This window comes from Lutra lutra, chromosome 12, assembly GCF_902655055.1.
Source record: "Lutra lutra chromosome 12, mLutLut1.2, whole genome shotgun sequence".
Classification (NCBI taxonomy): Eukaryota; Metazoa; Chordata; class Mammalia; order Carnivora; family Mustelidae; genus Lutra; species Lutra lutra.
Window position 1 is genome coordinate 50941911 of NC_062289.1, and position 24784 is coordinate 50966694.

General features: G+C 39.5%; 2 protein-coding genes across 2 annotated transcripts in view; both read right to left on the reverse strand.

The window, feature by feature from the left end:
* Positions 1-24784, reverse strand: part of COLEC12 (collectin subfamily member 12) — a 192722-nt gene that overhangs the window by 104298 nt on the left and 63640 nt on the right. The window lies entirely within an intron of this gene.
* On the reverse strand, positions 18022-20065 carry PNO1 (partner of NOB1 homolog). The gene is given in 4 exon segments (XM_053447787.1): positions 18022-18384; positions 18386-18584; positions 18586-18687; positions 20061-20065. Coding segments are annotated over 4 exon segments (669 nt in total).

Here is a 24784-nt window from a genome sequence, read left to right on the forward strand (position 1 = left end):
GGAAATACAACATACCAAAATGTATGAGATACAATAAAAGCAGTTCTAAGAAGCGTATTCATAGCAATGAATGCTACCTCAAAAAACAAGTGAAATCTCAAATAAACAACCTAACTTCATACCTCAAGGAACTAGATAAAGAAAAACAAAGTACAAAGTTGGTATAATAAAGGACATAAAGATCAGAGCAGAAATAAGTAAAATAGGGACCTAAAAGATAATAGAAAACAATGAAACTAAGAGCTGGTTCTTTGAAAAGATACAATTGACAAACCTTTAGCTAGACTTACCAAGAAAAAAAAGAGAGAGGACTAAAATATGTGAAAACAGAAATGAAGAAGACATTACAACTGCTACCACAGTAATACGAGAATTGTAAGAGACTACTATGGATGACTATACACAAACAAATTACAACCTAGAAGAACTGACTAAATTCCTAGAAACATAGAACTTACTAAGATGGAATCATGAAGAAACAGAAAATCTGAACAGACTGATTACCAGTAAGGAAATTGAGTCAATAATCAAAAACCTCCCAACAAACAAAATCCAGAAGTAGACATCATTACTGAATTCTATCAAACATCCGAAGAGGAATTAATACCAAGCCTTCTTAAACTCTTCCAAAAAATAGAGAAGGAGAGAACACTTCCAAACTTATTTTAGAAGGACAGGATTATCCTGATACCAAAACCAGAAAAGGAGGGAATGTGCGCATGCACACACACACACACCCCAAAAAAGAAAAGAGAAGAAGGAAAATTACATATCAATATCCCTAATGAACATAAATATAAAAATCTTCAGTAAAATATTAGCATAATTGAATTCAACAATATATTAAAAGGATCATACACCATGATTAAGTCATTATGTAATATGTATTCCAGGGTTAACATCCACAAAAATCAATCACTGTGACATACCAAATGATAAAATGAAGGATAAAAATCCTATGATCATCTTACTAGATACAGAAAAGCATTTGAAAAAATTCAACAAAAAAAGCGCCTCTCAACAATAAGTATAGAGGGAATGTACCTCAGTATAATAAAGGCCACATATGATAAGCCCACAGCTAATGTTATACTCAATGCTAAAACTCTGTAAGCTTTTCCTCTAAGATCAGGAATAAGACAAGGATATCCTCGATGACCACTTTATTCTATATTGGAAATCCCAGCCAGGGCAATTAGGCAAGAAGAGGAAATAAACAGCAACATAGTGGGGTGCCTGGGTGGCTCAGTGGGTTAAAGCCTCTGCCTTCGGCTCAGGTCATGATCCCAGGGTCCTGGGATTGAGCCCCACATCAGGCTCTCTGCTCAGCAGGGAGCCTGCTTCCCCCTCTCTCTCTGCCTGTCTCTCTGCCTACTTGTGATCTCTCTGTCAAATAAATAAATAAAATCTTTAAAAAAAAAAAAGCATCCAAGTTAGAAAGGAAGAATTAAACTCTCATTATTTGCAGATGATATGCTATATACAGAAAACACTAAAAACTCCACAAAAAAAGTGTTAGAACTAATGAATGAATTCAGCAAAGTTGCAGGATACAAAACCAATATACAAAAGTCTATTCCACTTCCATTCAGTAATAATAAACTACCAGAAAAAATTAAGAAAACAATCCCATTTACAATGGCATCAAAATGAATAAAATACTTGAGAATAAATTTAAGGAGATGAAAGAGCTATACACTGAAAACTATAAGACATGAATGAAATAAATTAATGGACATAAATAAAATATGCTGTGTTCACTGATCCAAGGAATATTGTTAAAATGTCCATATAATCAATCAGTCAATCAATAAAATGTCCATCCTACCCAAAGCAATCTACAGAGTCAATGCAATCCCCCATCAAAATTCTAATGGCATTGTTCACAGAAATAGAACAAACAGTTATAAAATTTGTGTGGCTACAAAAGACCCAAATAGCCAAAGCAATCTTGAGAAAGAACAACAAAGCTGAAAGTATGATGCTCCCTGATTTCAAACTATATTATGAAGTCACAGTAATCAAAACAGTATGGTACTGACATAAAACAGTCACAATGATCAATATAATAGAATAGAGAAAGCTGAAAAAACTTGCACATATGTGGTCAATTATGACAAAGGAACGAAGAATATACAATGGGAAATGGACAGTCTCTTCAATACATAATTGGGATGGATGGATGACTGGGCAAACTGAACAGCCATATGTAAAAGAATGAAACTGGACAGTATCTTATACCATACACAAAAATTAACTCAAAATAGTTTAAAAACGTGAATGTAAGATCCAAAACCACAAAAATCCTAGAAGAAAACATAGGTATAAGGTCCTTGACAAAGGTCTTGTTTTTTTAATCTGACACCAAAAGCAAAAGTAAACAAGTAAGACTACATCAAACTAAAAGCCCTTGCACAGTGAAGGAAAGTATCAACAAAATAAAAATATCCAAAATGTATGAAGAACTCCTATAACTCATTAGCAAAGCAAACAAAAAAATATAACTCACTAGCAAAACAAAATAAAAATGTCCAAAATATATGAAGAACTCCTATAATTGACTAGCAAAACACAAGAAAAAAAAACTAAAAAAATCTGATTAAAAAATAGGCAGAGGATCTAAACAGGTATTTTCCCAAAGAAGATATACAGATGGCCAGCAGATACCATGAATAAAATACAAATCAAAACTGCAAGATAAAACACACACACCTATTAAAATGGCTATTATCAGAAAGACAAGAAATAGTGAGTGTTGATGAGGGTGTGGCAAAGAGACCCTTGTACACTTTTGTTGGGAATGTAAATTGGTGCAGCCACTATGGAAAATAGTATGGACTTTCCTCAGAAAATTAATAATAGAACTACCATACAATCCAGAAATTCTACTTCTGAGTAGTTACATTATTATTCAGCCATAAAAAGGAATGAACCTTGCCATTTGCAACAACATGGATGAGTCTGGAGCACATTCTGCTCACTATAAGAAGTCAGAGAAAGATAAATACCATATGATCTTATTTACTTATGGAAGCTAAGAAACAAAAACAAAAAAACAAAGAAATCAAGCTCCTGGAATCAGAGAATAGACTGGTAATTGCCGGAGGCAGGGAGTGGAGGTGGGAGAAATGGGTAACAGGTGTCAAGAGGTACAAAATTCTAGTAAAAAAATAAATACATCATGGGCATGTAACGAACAGCGTAGTGACTATAGTTAACAATAATGTATGGCATATTTGAAAGTTGTTAAGAGAGTAAATCTTAAAAATTCTCATCACAATAAAAAATATGTAACTACCTTAGGTGATAGATGTAAAGTACTTCATTTGTAGTGATCATTTCCCAATGTATACAAATACCAAATCATTAAGTTGTACATCTATGACTAATATAATGTCATATGTCAATTATACCTTTTAAAAAGTCCTGAAATAATAATTTTTTAAAAGATTTTATTTATTTATTTGAGAGAGAGAGAGCATGAGCAAGGGGGAGAGGCAGAGGGAGAGTGAGAAGAAGAGTCCCTGTGGAGCAAGAAGCCCCGAAGTGGGCTCGATCCCAGGACCCTGGGATCATGACCTGAGTCAAAGGCAGATGCCCAACCAACTGAGCCACCCAGGTGCCCCAATAATAATAATAATAATTTGAAAAGGAGTCAGGTCTAAATGATAAGGAGCTAGTCATACCAAGATTACCGGCAAGAGGGAGTAGCTACTGCAAAGATCCCAAAGCTTGAGAGAAAGATCCCCACTTGTAGCAGTGGGGTAGAATGTGGAACCTGGAAATGTGTCCTGTACGTATGGACAACTGTCAGCAATATTGCCTATATCTAAATGGAAAAATGGAAATGTTTATTAACGTTGTTTCAGCTGAACAAATAATGAAATAATTTATATCCTAGTCTCTATGACGACTACACAAGTATGGGCTATATTGGATCCAGCCAAATATTCACCAACATATGTTCAGACCTGGGTTCCAAACTCCCTCTTGTCTTCTGCCTTCCCCTATCTTCAAACACGGCCACAGCTGAACCACATTCCCAAGGCCACTGACAACATATCTATCTGGTGACATGAGCAGAGACCTGTCTTGCTCTTCCTTCTGGCCAGGAGGAGATCGTGGTGGGAAACGGACATGGTAGAGGGACTGAGATGATAGAGCCAAGTTCATTACTATAAGCATCAGAAGCATGATTAACAGAGAAATTTCACTCCTAAGGCCTGTTGCTGTCAGCAAATTCTAAGAAACACTGGTCATTACTATAGCAACTGATTTCACATGCATCATGAGAAATCATAACAGTATTAGCTTTTCCTGGAAACAGTCAAAGTTGAAACTGCCTACGATTAGAGTGTTCCCCATTTCCTCTAATGATGCCAGCGCTGCCTCCAATCTTCGTGCCGTTCTCTAACCACCGTGGATTATTCAGTCCTCTAGGGCCTCCTCCATTTTTGTCCCTGAAGAGGCTGGTCCTGCTCTTTACAACTAAGCCATTTGTATACTGTTCTAAGCTTTAAAAGGCCAAGAAACTGGGTGTATTGGCGTAGGGAAGTGAGGATCCAAGAAGCAGAAATGACAGGATTCGGAATTTAACGTTCTGGGCTTGAGCACCAGCTCCAGCAGTCAGCCATATGACCCATGAGCAGTTTACTTAAACTCTCTGTACTTCCGTTTCCTCATCTGAAAAATGGTGCTACCTCTCATGAGATCGGCATGTGGAATAAAGAAGATAGTAAGTGTGAAAATACTCCGTAAGTATAAGAACCGTGCAAACACCAAGTATTTGCCTGAGGCAAAAGATCTTTCTTCACTTCAGGAAATTAATATCCAAAATGATGAAATTTATTAAAAGTCCTTATTATAGCCATTGGCTTCTACCTATATTAAGGAATTCAACAAAGCCGTCAGTGAAAAGAGGATGAAAAGCTAACCTAATTCTGGTCCTGCCTCTACCACCATGAGTAGCCATTCAGAGCATCTGCTTCCTCATTTACAAAATGAAGATAATAATACCCAAGCACAGATATAGGGATTAGATCACAGATTACTTAAAATTCTTTGGAAAATATCCAGCAAGTGCAAGGATATACATTTTAATATCCTAATATACACCGCACATATTTTAGGGGATTACCAAATTTGGATTGGTAATTTGGATTACCAAGTTTGAAGTCAAAATTTTTTTTCATCAAAAGGTCAACAACCTTCATAGAGAACTCTGAAATGAACTACAGATGAGTAAGTACCCTTTTTTTCAAAAAAAGATTTTTAATTTATTTTAGAGAGAGAGAGAGACAGTGAGAGAGGGAACACAAGCAAGGGGAGTGGGGAGGGAGTAGCAGGCTCCCCACTGAGCAGGCAGCCCATGGGTTGGGGGGCTTGATCCCATAGCCCAAAGCAGCTGCTTAAGGACTGAGGCCCAGCCCCCCCCCCCCCCCCGCCCCAATATCCACCTTTTTAAGGCAGGTACAAAATGAGATAAAAATAATCTCCTTTTTGTAGATATGCAAAATGCCCTGTAGTAGACTAGAGATAACCACAAATTCCTTACTATTCCTCCAACTGAGAGGTGAAGTGTCTGTTCTCTCCCCTGGAATCTGCAGGGTTGGGTGTGGGTGTCTCTGTGAAAACTTAACCAACATAACCAATATGGCAGAAAGAATGCGGTGCCATGCCAATTTCCAGGCTAAGCCTTAGACTAGCACTTTCTGACTCCTGAAGACTTACTTTTGGAGCCCTGAGCTACCATGCAGGAAGCCTACCCTGAGACTGCCGTTCTATGAGAAAACTCACACTAGTCACTAGGAGAGACCATATGAGGAGAGAGAGCTGCCTGGCCGCCCCAAGTCTTCAGCGATTCCTATCATCCCAGCTGAAACCCCAGGATGATGCTACAGAGGCAAGCTGTACCAAATCCTGGACGCACAGATCAGAGATAAAAGAATAATAAATTGTTTCAATGCCACTAAGTTTTGGAGCGGTTTGTTTCACAGCAAATGATAACTGGAAAATCATGCAAACATGAAATGATAAAATATCTGGTGGTAATTTATGAGTGTGTGTGTCACTAAAATGAAATTTCAGCCCCACAGTTGCTTCAGTCCTAGAACAGGAAAACATTTTCCTATGGCCAGCCGCCAGTGAGTGTCTGAGAAATTATGGCAAACTGGAATGATTCCTCAGTATTTCCAAGTACACAAAAAGGGGAAAAGCCTCATTAAGTTTTGTAAAGCAACAAAACCTATATAGGCTAAATCTCTTCGGCAGAAATCCAAAAGGAAAAAAAAGAAGTCTAAACGTCTAATAAAAGCCCTCAGAAAGTTTTTGGGTAAGGGGAAGAAGGCTCTGGATTCCCCCCAAGGTCGAGATTAAACTTGATATCGGACAGTAAGTTAGGACTGTATAAATACTGTACCACTCATTCAAAATCATGTTAGACCACTATAGGCAAATCACTCAGAACACATTTGACAAATAATTGAGCAACTGCACAAACGCCAACTAAGAAAGATTCTGACAAATATGCTAAACTCATTTGTATTGTATATATTTTTTTAATTTTTTGTACATTATATTGTTTTAACATTTCAAAAACCCTTCCTAGCTGAGGAGACTGCTACCCCTCCTGGGCCAGTCAATTCTTGGAGATCCAAAGGGCCCAGCTGGGAGCATGCCTTTGATATGCAAACTAACCAAAATCCAGAGCCAGACCTCCTCAATCTGTTCCCTTAACCCAGGACTCAATATCCCTCTGCCTTAATCATCCCAACACCAGGTACGGAACTAGAGACCATCTCCATCGTCCAAATCCCTTGGAGGTTATTACAACTAGCCAATCCTATTTCACCTGTCCTGTCTTTCCTTTCCCTCAGGCCCCGAAATAAAGGCTGTGGCCTTATTTACCATGCCATATCCAACATGGTTATTCTCAGAACATCACTCAAAGGGATTACATGTTCAAAGATTTAGCACCAAGACCTAGCAACCTTCTGACTGGTGCACTGATGTCAGTGAGGCCTGGTCTGGGAATGCAGAAGGGTCAGCATATCTCCCATTACAGTTATAAAAGCACCACAGAAACTGTGAAGGATAAGCCATGCCACCGTCCTTACGAAGGAGAACAGCTGAGAGACAGAACAGAAACTCAGTTGTGTAATTCCGAAGTTCAGTTTCTCAAGTCATCTAGCAGAAAAAGTTACATGGATTGCCAAGTACCTACTTCAATTAGTTCCTATAAATAAAATATCTGAATGGTTGCATAGCTTTAAAAAGTGTACACGGGGCACCTGGGTGGCTCAGGTCATGATCTCAGGGTCACGAGGTCAAACCCGCATGGGGAATCTGCACTCTGTGGGGAACCTACTTGAGATTCTCTCTCCCTCTCCCTTTGCCCCTACTCCCCTGCTCACACTCTAAAATAAAATAAAACAAAATAAAATAAAATAAAATAAAATAAAATAAAATAAAATAAAATAAAAGTGTACACACAACTTTGAGTTGTTCAGGGCTGCCTATCTTCTAAAAATGAAGCCTGTCTCTATCGCTGAGTTATGAAAACTACATATTAAGTTTATAAGGCTATACTTTACTAGAAATACATGATAAAATTGAACCCTCTTGTCTAGTGATAGAATCCAAATGTTTTATTAACAACCCATGCTAGTAGACAGCAAATGACAAAAAAGTGTATAAATGTATGTCTCAGTTCTACCATGAACTGTTCTACTATTTTCTCTACTATCATCAGAAATCAGATTTTGTATCTTCTGAACGTCCCCAAAAGTGTCTTCTTTCTTCTATAGTGTAAACAAATTAACTGAGGTCTTTCTTTTGCAGATCCCCTATGTTCGTGATTGTTCATCTCCTGCCAATAGGTTGATGAAGCAGGAGGCAAACGTGGACAAACAGGAGGCAAACCCAAAGGAATGTAGGAGAAATTTGGAGGTGTAATTAAAAGAATTACATGTCTGGCTTCCCGTGCCTTTAATTTAGGAAGTCAGTGGCTTCAATCACGTCCTTCACAGCATGAGTAATGCACAGAACGTCTGTGTTGGAGCCACGGTTCAGAGGACCCTGCCACCCAGACTGAGGCCAAGTGGCACTTTCTTCACTTGATCAAAATACTTAAGTGATTCCAACAACTGAAAACTGATGGTAATCTTAGCTAGACATTCCTGCCATTGGGATCTTTCAACTAGCTTCTTCAAATGGCCGCAAACTGCCATTTAAGCATTTTTGAATATTGCCAACTCATTTCCTAGATGAGGGGCCAAGAAAGGGTTCCATGCATTTGGGTCATGCCAGCTGGACTGGGGTTAAAGTTCACACTCATCATGTCCGTTTCTGGACATCAGGCTCCATGACAGGCCAGATGACCGTGGTTGAACCACTAGATTATTGTCTCCTTTTCCATATGGTCTCATGAGTTTTTCAGTTGATCCAGCCAACCAGCTGTTGCCTGAACAGGGCTGTGAGTATAAAGGCCTTTCAGACTGTCATGCCCGTTCAGTCCTATAAGGTTAGCAGGTCACCAGGATTAGTGGCCTTCTTGCCAGGCCATTGGCCTTTGTGGAGTCAGTAGATAAACCCATAGGAACACCTAGGATTAGGTGTAATACTATGTTACTCCACATAATACTATGCTATTTGGTAACAGTGGATAGCTAATTTGGGGCTATTTTGTTTTTAAAATTGGAAAATATGTTGATCAACAGCAACCCAAAGCTATTCCTTTATTTCTGATAGCTTCTTCCAGTGACCTAGATGACGATGTCCTCTTTTTCCCAGGTTTTCAGTTCAATTTCTTTATCATCATTCTATTCCTAACTCTCTCAAAGTCAAATGTTTGAGTAGAACTTTCAGGCCACTCAATTCGCTGATTCACATATGTGTGTATTTAACATTGACTGAATGTTTGCTAAGTGCCAGACCATGTGTTAAAAATTAAGACACACAAATGCATACTCATTATAAGAAGAATTCAAAAAATGAGAAATATAGAAGATAAAATGTGAAAGTGCCCTTTATCTTTTTTGAATTTACTCTCTCTTTAGAGATAATTACTGTTAACTGTATTTTCCATATCTTCAAAAAAATCCACAGATATGTACATACACATGCATACAGTCTATGCATCACATTCTAAGCATGTGCCCATGGAAGTATTGGGGTATATGTGTGTTCATGAACAATTTTAGATATGGTATTCATGAGCTTAAAAAGTACGTATTATTAAAAATGATAATAAATGTTCTTTTAAAATTCCCACTCTGATCTTTTTGTTTATACAAATTTCTCAGAGTCTGCAGAAAGAAGACACCACTGGACTCACAGCCAACAAGCCCAGAGGCTTTTGCTCTGTAAATATTCTTTTCACTCACTGATTCAAAAAATACTTATTGGGCCTAGACCATCTTCCAAACACTGTGCCAACTAGGAGTACGAAAATGAAGGTGTAGCCTTTCCCTCAAGTCCAGAATACACAGAATTAAAATGAACATATGTACTATTTTTCCAAATAAAGTTATTTTTTAAGAAAATAACCTCAAAAATCCTCCTTTGGGCTATACATAGTTGTTATTTAATTGTGCCACCAGGTGTTATAATGATAGTTGTTCAAATATTAGCCTTCCCAGGTAACAAGACATGGCAACCGATTAGTAGTGCTTGTCTCCCCAAAAGAGCCTTAAGAAGTATGCAGGAGCACTGGGGGTTATACGTAAACAATGACTCATGGAACCCTACGTCAGAAACTAACAATGTACTGTACAGTGACTAGCATAACATAATAAAAAAATAAATTTAAAAAAGTAACGTTTTAGGTATGAGAAGTTTGAGAAACTTTGGGAAGATTTCATATCATACTGGTCACACATGCATAGGGCTGGCCTGATAGTCGGGATAGTTTAGGAACACTCTGTTTTTTCCTTGCTTATAACTGAGGTTGGCCCAGTCGGAATGTGTTGATGTGGTCTCTGATTCAGGGATCAGGAAAGAAGTGACCTAGAGACCCATCTCTCCTCCCTAGGAGACAATGATGCAGGTTGAGAGAGCCAAAGAGTTCATCTGATTTCTTGCTCCTCTTTCCAGTTGGGAAGGAAAAGACAGTGATTTGGGATGGACTTTTATAGCTGCCACTGAACTCAGTTTTAAGAACAATATCTTCCAGTGAGAGAAAAAAATTACACAACAAATGTCCCTGATCACTTTTCTATGTAGAGGGAAAGCCCAGTTATAAATTACATCCAGTACTTAAATCATGGCATGACCCACGAATGACCTTCTGCCTTCTTAGTCCAGCCAGCCTGGTGACTCCCCCTGACCACTGTGACCATGGCAGCTGGATTACAGCAGGGACGGAGGCTGTAGTGGGACTTACGTAACCCACAGGCCTGTCTCTGCCCTGGCCCTCTGCTCACATTAACACGAAGCAGTATATAATTTAGAAAGGGGGAAATGCGATCATAGCTTTTGCCCCCACACTGCTATGAAATTCCAGGCTTTTATGTGCAGGAAGCTCCGTGTTGATCTTGGCGTCCCCATGGGTTAAAAATCTTGTTTAAATGTTGCAGCCTTAGAATAGTCTTTGAGGTTTTTCTATGTTGTTTTATAAAAGGCTTCTGCCTGATTATTTACAGATGCTGTCTCTGAGAAAGCTGAAAATAGTCTCACTATGAATACTAAAATTTGGACCCAGGCTTCCCTTACATTTTTATGGTGAACAGTCGAGCCCAAATATTGGGCTCTTCAGTTGGCTTTTAAATGGGTTTCTGTCAGTGTCTCTGCCACTGAGGTGTCTGTTGACTTGACCTCAGTCTGTCAAAGGAGTCATCATCAATGTACTCACGTGACAAATAATTGCTGAGCCCTACTACGTGTCAGGTTTGTGCCAAGGCCTGGGCGCACAGGGATGAAAACCAAGGCTCTGTTTTGAGGAGCTCACTCTAAGGAAAGGAAGGAAGTATGAGAAATGCTGTCACAAATGCTGGGGTCCCCTCACAGGGGACAGGGAAGTACAGGTAAACAGGGAGGCCTGCTCAGTTACTCAATCGCTTTCCCACCTTCACTTGGCCCCGTTAGTTGTAATAAACTAGGTAGGATCAGGTGCGGTGTTCTTCTCTCTGGTTTTCCCTTCATCAGATTTGAATCAAGCCTCTGCCTCTGGGAGGACCTGATCCATAATATTTCATACTAAGAGAGACCCATTCTTGTTCTTCGAGATCTCTGGAGAAGAACTTGGTAGAACCTTCGTAAATCTGTCCACAGCATTCCCGAGTGTAGGCAGATGGCACTTCAGTCTCCATAACCATAACCCTTGAGCTGTCACTGAAGTTATTCTCTTCTGCACCAGGCATGCTGGAAAGCCTGGTATCTGTCCATACTTAGAGTCATGCCATGACCGGCTCCTTTGCAGGCTAAGCAGTCCTGCCCACCCGCCCCATCCCCCGCTCCAGGCTTGCTCACCTCCTTTCAATGTGTTCAGTGTCAGGTCCTGGACTCACTCCAAACCCTCCTTATCCCTTCTCAGTTACAAAACCCAGAACTGGGCCAGGAAAGGAGTGTGCCGGGCCAAAGACTTTCTTTCCCAATTCCCGCAAATTCCTGAGAGTCTCTACAGGCTGGTTAAATGAATCTCTTTTTACAGGATAACCAGGGGAGACTCTGGGATGACAACACTAGGGGAAGAGGTTGAGGAGAGTAAAATATCATCCTTACAGGTTTAATTAGGGACACATGGCCTCCATGGTCTTCAACATTACCACTCCTGGCACCATGAACTTCTCTCTGGAGCCATCAGGACATGTGGGTGAATACTGGAGAAGTGCTTTTGGATCAACAGGAGTGCCATAAATCACCGTTACTGAGTTAAAGACTTCTCCATGTGATTTACAACTTGCAGTAACAATGACCTGGTGAGTTTAAGAACTCACCACTCCATCTCTTATTCTATAGACTCTTCTTAAAGAAAAATGAACCAATCTAAGCTGAGAACAATCATATAATCACATCCCAACTTGACATGGCATTTTTTATTTTCCACAGTACTTTCCCACATAGAACCTCACCTAATTCTCACAATAACCTTGTGTAATGAATCTTAAATGCACTAACTTATAGTTAAGGAAAGAGAAGCATAGAAGTTCTCAGTGGCTCGCTCAAGATTACACAGAAAGTAGCAAGGTAGGACTGAAAATGCAGGTTGGCCTCACCAATCTCTTTAATTCTAACTACTATTTACAAAATATACCACAGCTTATATGGCAAGTTTTCATATCCATTATCTTACTGGTCCTCAAAATATTCCTAAGATGCAAATAAGGAACTAGCAATAACAAAAACTGTGCAGAAAATGATTGTGAAGAAGTTACAAATGGATCCAAATGACTAACGGGTGATATCAGCGGAAACCTGGGCATTGCCTACTGCAGCCTTCCAGGTTACCTGAACCTATGAGGTCTTTGCACGTTTCGTGGTCTTTGGGCTACTTTACAACTTTAAGTTGCAGATGATTGAAAGGAATGTATGTCATTCTTACCCACAGACATGCACATGAATTTTGTCCACTGGAAGTGCAATTGATTTCCCTCTCTCTTTGGAAGAACCCAATCTTGCATCTACTAACCCAATCCTAATCGCCTACATATGCACCTGCCCTTTGGATTCTCCTTTGCCCTGGCTGTAACATTACTGATTCTCTCATTAATGAATGAGTTAAATAAATCCTTGACACACTGGGCGCCTGGGTGGCCAGTGGGTTAAGCCTCTGCCTTCAACTCAGGTCATGATCTCAGGGTCCTGGGATCAAGCCCCGCATCAGGCTCTCTGCTCAGCAGGGAGCCTGCTTCCCTCTCTTTCTCTGCCTGCCTCTCTGACTACTTGTGATCTCTGTCAAATAAATAAATAAAATCTTTTAAAAAAAATCCTTGACACCTGTTCATTTGACATTTGTATGAGAGTCATGATTTTCTGTTTTAAAATAATCATCCTTTAACAACAGCTAACATTTCTTGAGCACGAACTAGAAGCCCTTACTAAGGTCTTTACATACATTTAATTCTCACAACCATCACAAGGCAGGCACTCATTACCTCTGTTCTCTAGATGTGAAGGTAGAGGTTTAGAGAGATTTGATAACTGGCACAATGTCCCACAGTCACTAGAGAGGGAATCACTTATGTCTGAGGCCACTGCTGTTGATATTTCCTTGGGGTCTGCAATATCTGGAATGAAATAATTAGGGCAGCCATGTGACCCTGACAGAGGTGGGCACGCAAGGGCCTCTGGAGCAGTTGTGGGAGACAGTCTGCAGTTTGTGCACCCTGAAGTTAAAATCATTCTCATCTTGGATGTTGACCAACATCCTACAGATAGACGATTTGGGATGTACTCCATGTTGTCTGTCTCCCACACAGCATGAGCAGAGGGAAGAGAGTATCCTGGATACAGCACTGGCCCCACAGTGAGAAGAGGTGCATTCTTGTCTTAGCTCAGCTACTGAAAAACAGCGTTATCCCAGACAAGACACTTAACTTTTCTGGTTAATCTGAGTTGACGAAGATCAGATGGAGAGACAAGAAGGACAAATTCAGCTATGTCCGCAATGCTAACAAAGACCATGTACACAGAACAACGTATATGGGTCCCTGCCCTTTCAATCGTTGAATGTGGGCCTCTGAGGAGGGGGAATGTCCTCATTTAAAGCAGCAAGAATTACAGGTCACCCAATATACACAGGTGGAAGAGTTCTACATCTTGCCCCTGCGGACAGGGCTGTCCTTGGGTGACCTCCATAGGCTGATCCTTTTAGAGGTTTCTTCAGTGAATCCCTGAGGAGTGACTCTGGGATGCAGTGCTCTTGGAAGAAAGTGAAATTCTGTGTCTGGACTAAAAAGATGGAGGCTTATCTATATAATTACTAATCTCTAGAGGAAAAAGAACTTTCCTTATTCATACCTTTGAATCTGCCCAATCATTGGCACAGCTCATAACTAACCCTCAAATGTACACTGAACATAACTGAAGGCAAGTCCATTAACTAGTTAAATAATTCATGCAATAAACATTTATTGGATATCTTATCACATGCTTGGCATTATCCCAAATGAAGGAGAGGCCAAGCCTATCCCACCACATTCATGGGCAGGTGGGATGTGCTCTCTGGATTCCACTCTCCTCTCTGGCTGTCTTTGGGGAGGTATTCTTTACCCCCTTCAAAGTTGCCTTTGGTGTTAAATTATCATCTTTTATAAAATGCACAATTCTGGGTGCATGGGAGGCTTTGTCGTTAAGCATCTGCCTTCAGCTCAGGTCGTGATCCTGGGTCCCAGCACCAAGTCCTGCAACGGTCTCCCAGGGAGCTTGCTTCTTCTTCTGCCTCCCTTTCTCTGTCTTTCAAGAACAAATAAATAAAATCTTGTAAAAAATGCACAGTTCTATACAAACTGTTATTTGCCCTCATGGAATTCCTACTTAATGACATTTTCCCAATAAATATTGACTAAATGTTTGCCATGGGTTATGCCTTGTTCTATGTGTTGGATTAAAACAGAGAAACAGAGGAAGTCTTCATTCCCATGGAGTTTATGTGCAATTTAGGATGCTCAACACTCTGTGTCAGAGTGTTGAGAGGAGACAGATGAAACTCAAAGAACCTTTTAAAAATACAACCAATTTGTAAAGAGAGAAGTAAAATTGTCTCTATTTGCAGATGCAATGATACCATATATAGAAAACCCTAAGGACTACACCAAAAAATGGTTATAAATAATCAACAACTTGATGCAAGATACAAAAATCAATATATAAAAATCAGCGACATTTCTATGCATTAACAATGAACTATCAGGAAAAAATTAAGAAAACAATCCCACTTAAAACTGCATTAAAAAATAAATAAAACAGGGACGCCTGAGTGGCTCAGTTGGTTAAGTGGCTGCCTTCGGCTCAGGTCATGATCCCAGCGTCCTAGGATCGAGTCCCACATCGGTCTCCTTGCTCAGCAGGAAGCCTGCTTCTCCCTCTGCCTGCCACTCTGTCTGCCTGTGCTCACTCTATAAATAAATAAATAAATAAATAAATAAATAAATTAATAAATTAATAAATAAATAAATAAAAACAACCTAGGAATAAATCTAACCAAGGAGATGAAAGAGCTGTACACTGAAAACTATAAGGCATTAATGAAAAACTGAAGATGACACCAATATATGGAAAGATGTTCTGTGTTCATGGATTTAAAGAATGTTAAAATGTCCACACTACCAAAGCAATCTACAGAGTCAATGCCATCCCCACCAAAGTTCCAACGGAATTTTCACAGAAATGGAGCAAGCAATACTAAAATCTGTATGGAGCCACAAAGACCCTGAAGAGCCAGAGCAATCTTGAGAAAGAAGAACAAAGCTGGAGGCACCATGCCCCCTGATTTCAAACTATGTTTTGAAGCCACAGTAATCAGAATTGTATGGTATTGGCATAAAAACAGCCACACTGATCAGTGGAACAGAAGAGACAGCCTAGAAACAGACCCACGATCATATGGTCAACTGATGACAAAGGACAATAATAGTGTCTTCGATAAATGACATTGGGAAAACCTGGACAGCCACATGCAAAAGAATGAAACCCTATCTTACACCATATACAAAAATAAACTCAAAATGGATTAAAGACTTGCATATGAGACCTGAAATCATAAGACCCCTAGAAGAAAACATAAGATGTAAACTCATTGACATTGGTCTTAGCAATGATATTTTGGATTTGACACCAAAAGCAAAGGCAAGGAAAGTAAAAATGAATAAGTAGGACTACATAAAACTAAAAAGCTCCTGCACAGCAAAGGAAATCATCAACAAAATGAAACGGAAACTACAGAATGGGAGAAAATATTTTTAATTGGGATGGGTTTTTTTTTTTAATTGAATTGGATGAGTTTCTTGTGTATTTTGGATATTAGTCCTTTACTGGATATGTGGTTTGCAAACTTTATACCAGGAAACTTTAAAAATTAGAACTCTTGAATTTCAGAAATAAAATCTTAAAAAACCTAAGCAATACAAATTTATACATTTTATCTCTCTCCAGATCAAGTTAAATGATGGCAAAAAAGGTTGATTTTCATATGATCCTGTGGTATCTCCCATTTTCAAAGAACACAGAAATCAGAACTTTTTATTAAAAATAGTGCTTCAAAACAGTTTACTTCAAGTTACTCAGTGAGTAACTTACCAAATGGTCAGAACACATGCCATGATTGCTAAGTAATCTATTATTATGGCTAAAAAAAAGTGACTGATTAGAAATTAAATCCAGGGGCGCCTGGGTGACTCAGTGGGTTACGCCTCTGCCTTCAGCTCAGGTCATATCTCAGGGTCCTGGGATCAAGCCCCGCATCAGGCTCTCTGCTCAGCAAGGAGCCTGCTTCCCCTTCTCTCTCTGCCTGCCTCTCTGCCTACTTGTGATCTCTGTTTGTCAAATAAATAAATAAAATCTTTAAAAAAAAAAAGAAATTAAATCCAATTGATACATACAGCCATATGTTTGCTGGAGCTCATTTGAAAGGAATTACTTTAAATAAAGTATTATTTCCCAAATGAGTCAGCATTGCATTTAATTAGGTAACTAAAGGCTCTTTTTTTGAGTCTTAAATTAAAAATTATAAGCCAGTATAATTTCGAACAATAGTAATTAAAACACTAAACTATATGTAAATATAATGGCTTTCCGTTAAGATTTCATTAACTTAAATGTTTTTCTCCTTTTGGATTAAGTTACATCAGGCCAAAATGAACTCGCCCCCAAGCAAATTTTCTAAGAAACGAATATAACATTTACTAGGAAACACAAACACAGTAAAGGAATTTTTTTAAAGATATTTTTTAACCAGATGGAAGGCTTTTATTTTAAAAATGTAAAAGGTTATAAAAGCCCCCTTTTGGGGGGGCAATCATAATTTTTTTAACAGGCCAAAGTGAATATTCTTAACACACAAGTTTGACTTTTAATTCTTTAAAATGCAGTGGGGAGTAATTTTTCCTTAACAGTAAGAAGGAAAATCCCTCTGAGATTGTGAAGCTGTAGAATTTGAGACTAAAAATTCGCTAACATCAAGACACAGTTAACCATCTCTTTTGTGTGTTTGTATTTTCTTAATGAAAGCATTTTGTCTCCCCACTAGTAAGGATGCAGATTTCAAAGTAGCTAAACTACTGTTAGATCAATGTGTACCACACCAGACAACTTCTATACTTGGCTGATTTGATTGTGAACAACACAAACAAACAAAGCTATTTTCTTACGCAATTCATTACTAACACAGGCTAGCTGAGAATCTGCACCAGAGAGAAAGGGAAGGTAGGACTGTGTGATGGTGTATGTCAACTTGAACATCTAATTCCAAGCTACGTGAATAATGAAATTACAGTGAACAACCAAGCCAGGAGAAGCCCTACAATCTGTGAGAGATCCCCTACCACCCCCATCTATCTAATCTAGCACCCTTTACTTGCTATTTTTTTTTTTTTGGGTGAGATGATTTTTACCTACATTCCATAGACAAGGCATGCTTATAAATTTATAAAAAGTTTTACATGTATAAATAAATTTATAAATTCATAAAGGTCTGTTTAAAGTAGAAGTTTCACTCCAGTAAGAGAATTATAAACTATACAAATCTTTTATTTAAAACAATGCGAGGGGCGCCTGGCTGGCTCATTAGGTAGAGCATGTAACTCCTGAACGCAGAGTCATGAGTTCAAGCCCCACATTGGGCGTGGAGCCTACTTTAAAAAAAAATGAGGTGATAAATTATAATTAATGTGTAAGTACAATAATGGCACTAAATTTAGATATGGAAATTCTCCAAGTTGCTGAGTGTGAATAGTATCAAACCTTTCCTTTCTGTTGATGCTTCTGGCTGAGAATGGAAGGAGCGATGGAGGCTTGAAGTAATTGAAAAATTCTTCACCTGGTTTCTTGTGACCATGTGTGGAGGGCGACATCATTTTCTCTAGAGTCTCAAGGTAAAATGTCTCTGAGCTGAAATGAGAATTGATCTGCTGCTTGGCTAACCATGGCTCGAATACTGCCAAAAAACTGTGATGGAGGATTTGCCAGGAAGAGGTTGCAAATGGTAGTTCTTGCCATCTGATGTTTTGGAAAGAGCCAAGATTGGGAACTTTTCGCATCAGCCCAAACTATCCATGTCTGTGTCATGTTCTCTCTGGTGAGTTTGGTTGTTCCTCCTTTGCCAAGGATCCTTCCTATTGCCCTGGACACAGGGTCTCCCTTTACGGGCTTCACATCTGTAATTTTAAAAGACTCTAGAAAGAGGTCATTCAACCTATTGAGGACAAGTACATCCTCCACAGGAAACCCCAAGAAGAAAGGCTTTCACAAAATCAGCTGCTTCTGTCAGAGTCCAAACATCCTTGGTTTCTTTACAGGTCCTCATTTCTACATTCCTCGATTTCAGGGTAAAGCGTATCTGAAGTCCCAAATGTTCTACGATGGGAGTAACTCTCTTCATTCAGTTCACTTTTAATGGCATGTGGCTGCTGGCTGGAACTGGGATTTCCCTGTTTCTTCTTGCTCACCCAGGAATCCAGGGCCAGGGGGCATGGCAAAAAGGGCTTCACCGGCCAGGCCTCCACCGTGCCCACACAGCCTATGTCCCTACGTCCCCTGGCCCCAGACAGCCTACCTTTCTCCCCACTGGCCAGCTGGCCTGCTGGGTGAGCTGGGTGAAGCCATCCTCAGCCTGCTGCTCTGTGCTTCCATCCCCAGGAATCTCCAGCCCACAAGTGCTTCCAGCCCTTATTGCTCTTACTTTAATTCACAGTTCTTATCACTGCCTGGCCTTACAGGTTTATTGTTTGTTCATTTGTTTTCTGTCTCTCCCAGTAGAATGTGAACTGCCTCAGGGTTGGCTGTTGTTTGCTCACTGCTGCATCCCCAGCTCATAGAACAGGGCCTGGCACAAGGCAGTTGCTCAATAAATAAATCCTTTAGAGAACTACAGACTCTGGACCTAGATAACTCTGCTTATTAATTATCTCTATTTTGAAAACTTCTATTTTTCCAGAGCTCTTTCCTAATTACCTATTTACTAACGAATATATTATTTAATAGCACATTTGAAAGATAATGTTCCTTTTTCAATTATATGTTACATTCAAAACTTACAGTGAATGGAAAATCTCTTAGGTTTTATTTGTACAGACAAAACTACTAAGAATATGAGTATATTAAGCTAAGTTTATTAATCTAAGTAAGCATATAAAAAGCAGAAACTTAAAGATTTTTTAAAATTTAAATTCAAAACTTCTTTAAATTAAAAAGATTTTAAATAGTTGACTTAAAATTATTTTGAACCTACTTCCATATCACCATGGAAAACGATTATCATACACAAATCCAACTAAAGAACTGAATACTCTAAAAGAGAGGGAAAACTTTTACTGCATAGTCACTGTCATGTGGAAGAACGTTTTTAGGACCCCAAATGGAGAACGAGTAATAAAATTAGTGTTCCTGACAAAACAAATATGCTTTGTTAACCCAAAGGGCCCAAACTTTAAAAATATAGAATGATCCATTGATGATACCCTTCATCATCCTTGCACATTAATGGTTATCCACTTTGTACTTAAGTGGGTAGCAAAATATAGGAACCATGATTGCATTATGGGGCCTCTTATAGCTGGTCAACACATTTTATCTTGACTGGCCTACTGTGCAGAATTTGGATCAGGTCCTTCCTACTTTCTATCTCATCTCATAACACACTGGAGATTCTTCAGGACAAGAATCATGCCTTATTCATGTTTATTTCGTGAGGCACTTTGGAGAGTGCCTGACACACAGCTGGTGTTCAATAAAATCATAACGGAATGAATGGATGACCCATGGAATGTGGAAGAGGGAGGACAGAGGAAAGGAGCACTGAGGTATCTAGCTTGGGTAAGTCAATGAAAGTGGTTGGAACTCATGAGGAGAAGTACATCTGGAACGAGTTAATGAGTCTGACTTTGGGTGTGTTGAGTTTGACATCCTACCGCATATCTGGTTTGGAGATCTCCAGTAAGTAGCTGGGAAAACCAGGCCACAGCTCAGGAGAAGTACCAGGGCTCCTTCTCTCACATTCACTGATCCTTGGTTCCTTCCAACACACATTGGCAGCAGCAACAGCTGTAGTAGTGATAATGATGATGATGATAATTGCTAACACTTACTGAACCACTGCCATGTACCAGGCACTGTGCTATGAGTTTATATATATGATCTTATCAAACAATTAAAGAAAGTCAATGAGGAAGATACCAGTATTATCTAGGGAGGTTAAATAACTTGTCTGTGGTAGGTCACAAGCCTATACTCCTAATCATTTTACTAAAATCCAAACCAATCCAAGAAACCTTGAAGAGTGTAAGAGCCATCCTTAACTCCAAACATGTATCTTTTCTATGTGTCTGTCTACACTCAGGTCTGAAAATGTTTCTCCAGTGAACCTGGACTTGACTATGTCCATTCACTAACCTCATTAATTTATTCATTCATTTACTAACAAATATTTGTTCAGTTCCAGATACTCTGTTAAGTGGTGGCGTCTACATTAAAGCCAGTTAAACAATGTTTAAAGCCAGTAAAACAATGTTATCACTGGCAAAAAAAAAAAAATAATAATAATAGCAAGAGTTTACAAAATATAGCAAAAGAAGCAACAGAGTATGTGAACATTCCTACTACAAAGGGAGCGTGGTTTCAACTTCTAATCTGGCTACAAAACCTCTGGCTGGGTCTCCGTCCTTATATAAAAGTTAAGGGGTAAAATTACAGCCAGTTCTGCTATATTACTACTTTGAAAACAAACTCTTTCCAAACCATTGATATATTAGAAAACAATTGGAGCATAACATGAATTTCACTTTTTTGCTAATACACAGTTTCTTCTGTGACAAATACTAAACGAATGCAGAAAACACCATCCAACTGAACTGAGCCGTTCTGGAATACACAAAATGTGCATGTGCACACACATGTGCACACATGTTAAGCACCTCCCCGCTACCTCAGTTCACCACGTGTTGTGAGCCACACCCATCCACATGTGATGTTATAACTTTCCATCTGATATCAGATAACCGTCCTTCCACCCCTTCACAAAAACTCACAAGCCACAACCCTTCCAGTATCAACCTCCAGGCAAACTCTTCAACATAAAGTGCCATGTTTACTGTTGTATTTATATATGTATTTTTTTTTAAAGATCTTATTTATTTATTTATTTGACAGACAGAGATCACAAGTAGGCAGTGAGGCAGGCAGAGAGAGAGGAGGAAGCAGGCTCCCTGCTGAGCAGAGAGAGCCCGATGCGGGGCTTGATTCCATGACCCTGGGATCATGACCTGAGCCGAAGGCAGAGGCTTTAACCCACTGAGCCACCCAGGTGCCCCGATATATGTCTTAACATGTGTTTCTTTAACATGTATAAAACTGTGCTAACCTTTTCATAGGACCTTATATTTTTTAAAAAAATATGTCAGTGGTAAGGTTTTTGAGGGTTGTGCCCCATGCCCCTTACCCCACTTTTCCCATTGGCCAGTGGTTTTTATCCCATGATTTTGTATAGTGCGATGGTTTCTACAAAGGCAATATGTTGCACGATGGCAGAACTGACTATACTCAGATCATGCTCAAATTTAATGTCAGTTCTGCATAACTTCTTTATGTCATTCCTAATGTTTACCTCTGATAGTCCCTTTAAATCAATCTTAACATGCTGAATCACATCATAGGAGGCTGCAAATAAAAAGTAGCATTTGTTTCAGCCTGAACTTGCTTTTTTTTTTTCCATAAGGGAAAAAAGGACCAGGTCATATCATTTAAATGACCACATACTGCCCACTTTGCTGCTCCCTTAGGGAAAGCACCTATTTCCTTGCATTTGAAAATTCAGCACTTGAGAAAGGCTATCCCTTAAACAAACCATAAGAGACTCTTAATCATAGGAAATAAACCAAGGGTTGCTGGAGGGGAGGGGGTGAATGGATGGAGTAACTGGACATTGGATGGACATTAAGGAGGGCACATGATGTAATGAGCAGTGGATATTCTATAAGAGTGATGAATCATTGACCTTGACCTCAGAAACCAATAATACATTATATGTTAATTAGTTGAATTTAATTTTTTTTTTAAAAATTGAAAGAAAGAAAGAAAGGGAAAGGAAAGGAAAGGGAAGGAAGGGAAGGGAAGGGAAGGGAAGGGAAGAGAAGGGAAGGGAAGGGAAGGGAAGGGAAGGGAAGGGAAGGGAAGGGAAGGGAAGGCTGTCTCTTGGCTTCCTATACCAACCAAGGATGCTTGGGGGCTTTGCTGAAGGCAGGACTGGTATGGACTCAAGAAACCTAATATAGTCTGAAGGTTACTGGCATGCTCTATCAGTTTTTTTAGAGACTCCTCTGGTAACTAAACCCCTGGTTTCTTGCAAAATTCTGGCATCCCCAGGAGGACCTGAAGTCAGGTTACTGCTCAGCCCAGAAGACCATCAGCTGTAGCAGTCACCACTTACAGAAGACAACAGAAGCCTTTAGAGGCCTGCTCTGATCATCCCCGCCTGAATCCGGGTCTGCCCTGTTTATTAAAAGGATGGAGAAGAGATTTGACTGTGGCAGGGGTAATCTTCTAAATCCAGTTATGAGAAAAAGAGAAGAAAGAAAGGTTAAGAACCCTGCAAAATCTACCACAAAAATCAAACTCACACCCCAAGAGGGAGTCATTACAGAAAATATATGAGGCCATCATCATTATTACTCTTACTATAACACTACTAAAATATTGTCCATAAATCATGAAGCCATTCTCATTGCCTGAGAAAAAGGAATAGGAATTATTAGAATATATGTTTTCCACTGATAATGCAAAACTGTGAAAGAATGTGCCAACAATTGAAAAGTAGTTGAAGCATAGTATGAAAATGCAAGAAATAAAAGATATGCAGTGCTTAAAATTGCAGATATTTAAACCAATAATAGCTGATAATGATCCAGAAAGGTACATGGGGTGTTCATGACAAATCCCCCTAATGGGGGCTGTTTTGCTTTCATCATCAACTTGGCACCAGATCTAGCTTGGGGTCTAAGTTTCTATCCCCCATGTTTCTGTATTGTCAGAGCAGCCACATCTGGTCCACTCTTCCTCCACAAGGCCTCTCCTGGCCATGCTCTCTCACAACGGGTCTTTGTCACGGTCCTGATCAGCTCAGGCTGTCACTACCACCTGCCAAGTGTGATGCAACAGACTGTCAAAATCAAACCCCTATATCTGATACCTTCTCTCTCATCACGTCCCTACTCACACTGCCATCAAAATTATCATCCCAAAGCTGCTATTTGAAGTTTACTCTGTTTTGCAATCACACAATGGCTACCTTTTCCTTGGAGACCCCTTCAGATGGGTTTTGATGGCAACATCACCTTCACTGCACCCCACTTATCTGGTCTAAACCATTATTTTCCTGCTTCAACTCCCTACCTGGCCATCCCCACATCCCCCACGTGAGCCCAAACACTTGCCATACATGGAAGTGCGCTACACGGCCCCCTGCTCTAGGCCAGGGCTCATCCTCTCTGCTTAGCTCATAACGCGAGTCCAATCTTCTCTGCCTCTTATCTCACTGACTTCCCTGATTCTGACTAGCAGTTTTTGGGTGTTTATTTAGTACTTATTCCTGATATTATAATCCTTTTATCCTTCCCTAGTTGAATTCTGAGTTTCTTAAAGATTGTAGCACCTAGCACTCTCTCTTGCACATAATGAACATGCTGTTAACACTCACTAAATGTAACTAAGCTGAACTTCTAATAGAGAAAGGATGAGAAGTTAAATTCATAGATATGTATGTCTGACATACATTTGAAGTCTCTTGTTAATACATATCTTCTCCTGAATATCCAGAGGTAGACAAAACACTCAGAATTTTGCCTGCTTGATAAAAATCCTTCTGGATCTCTAAAATCCGAGTATTGCATTAGAATGAGTAAGCTGCTACACATAAGTTGAAGACACTCATTTGTTTTCCAAATGCAAAAAGTGTCAAAATACAACGTCTACTATTCTGATGGGTCAGGCTAAAGAACTTCCTGGAATTTTGCACTCTTGTTTCTGAGAACACACAACAGAAATTTGGACTGAAATCTAGACTCCTCAACTCCTCCTCCTAGCAAATGTCCAAAAAAGACTCTGTGTTTCTGGCAGTCAGATATTCTTAATAACTCTTTTACCTTCCCCTTTGGTCTTCCATGTGTCTGTGTTGTCTCTGGAGAAAATTTAAGTCAGAATCTGTGACTAATGGGCATAGGATATCAACCAGACTATTGCTTCGAAACGAGCTCCAGCTAGCCCTCAAGTCTTTGTCATAACACTGCCTTTTGGTCAACTTACTGGACTGCGTGAAAGATGCCTACTTAGTGATGAAAATGTTGGTTAAATAGGCCCTGCTCTGCCAGGGGACTAGCTAGAGAAAAGGGACTTATTTTGCATGTAACAAAGGAAAAAAGACAAGGTGACTTTCTGGAACTTAGATCTGAGGCCCTCCACTCTAAATGTAGTTTGGTACAGACATAACACAGATCGCCTCTGTGTTCCACTGAGATTTTCAGGCCTGACCACCAGCCTATCCAGGAGTCACCTGAATCAAAAAAGTTACAACCAGAGATAGCTCTCCCAATGAAGCACGTTATTTTGCTCTGAACAGCCACAGAAGAATTTTGTACCATTCTTT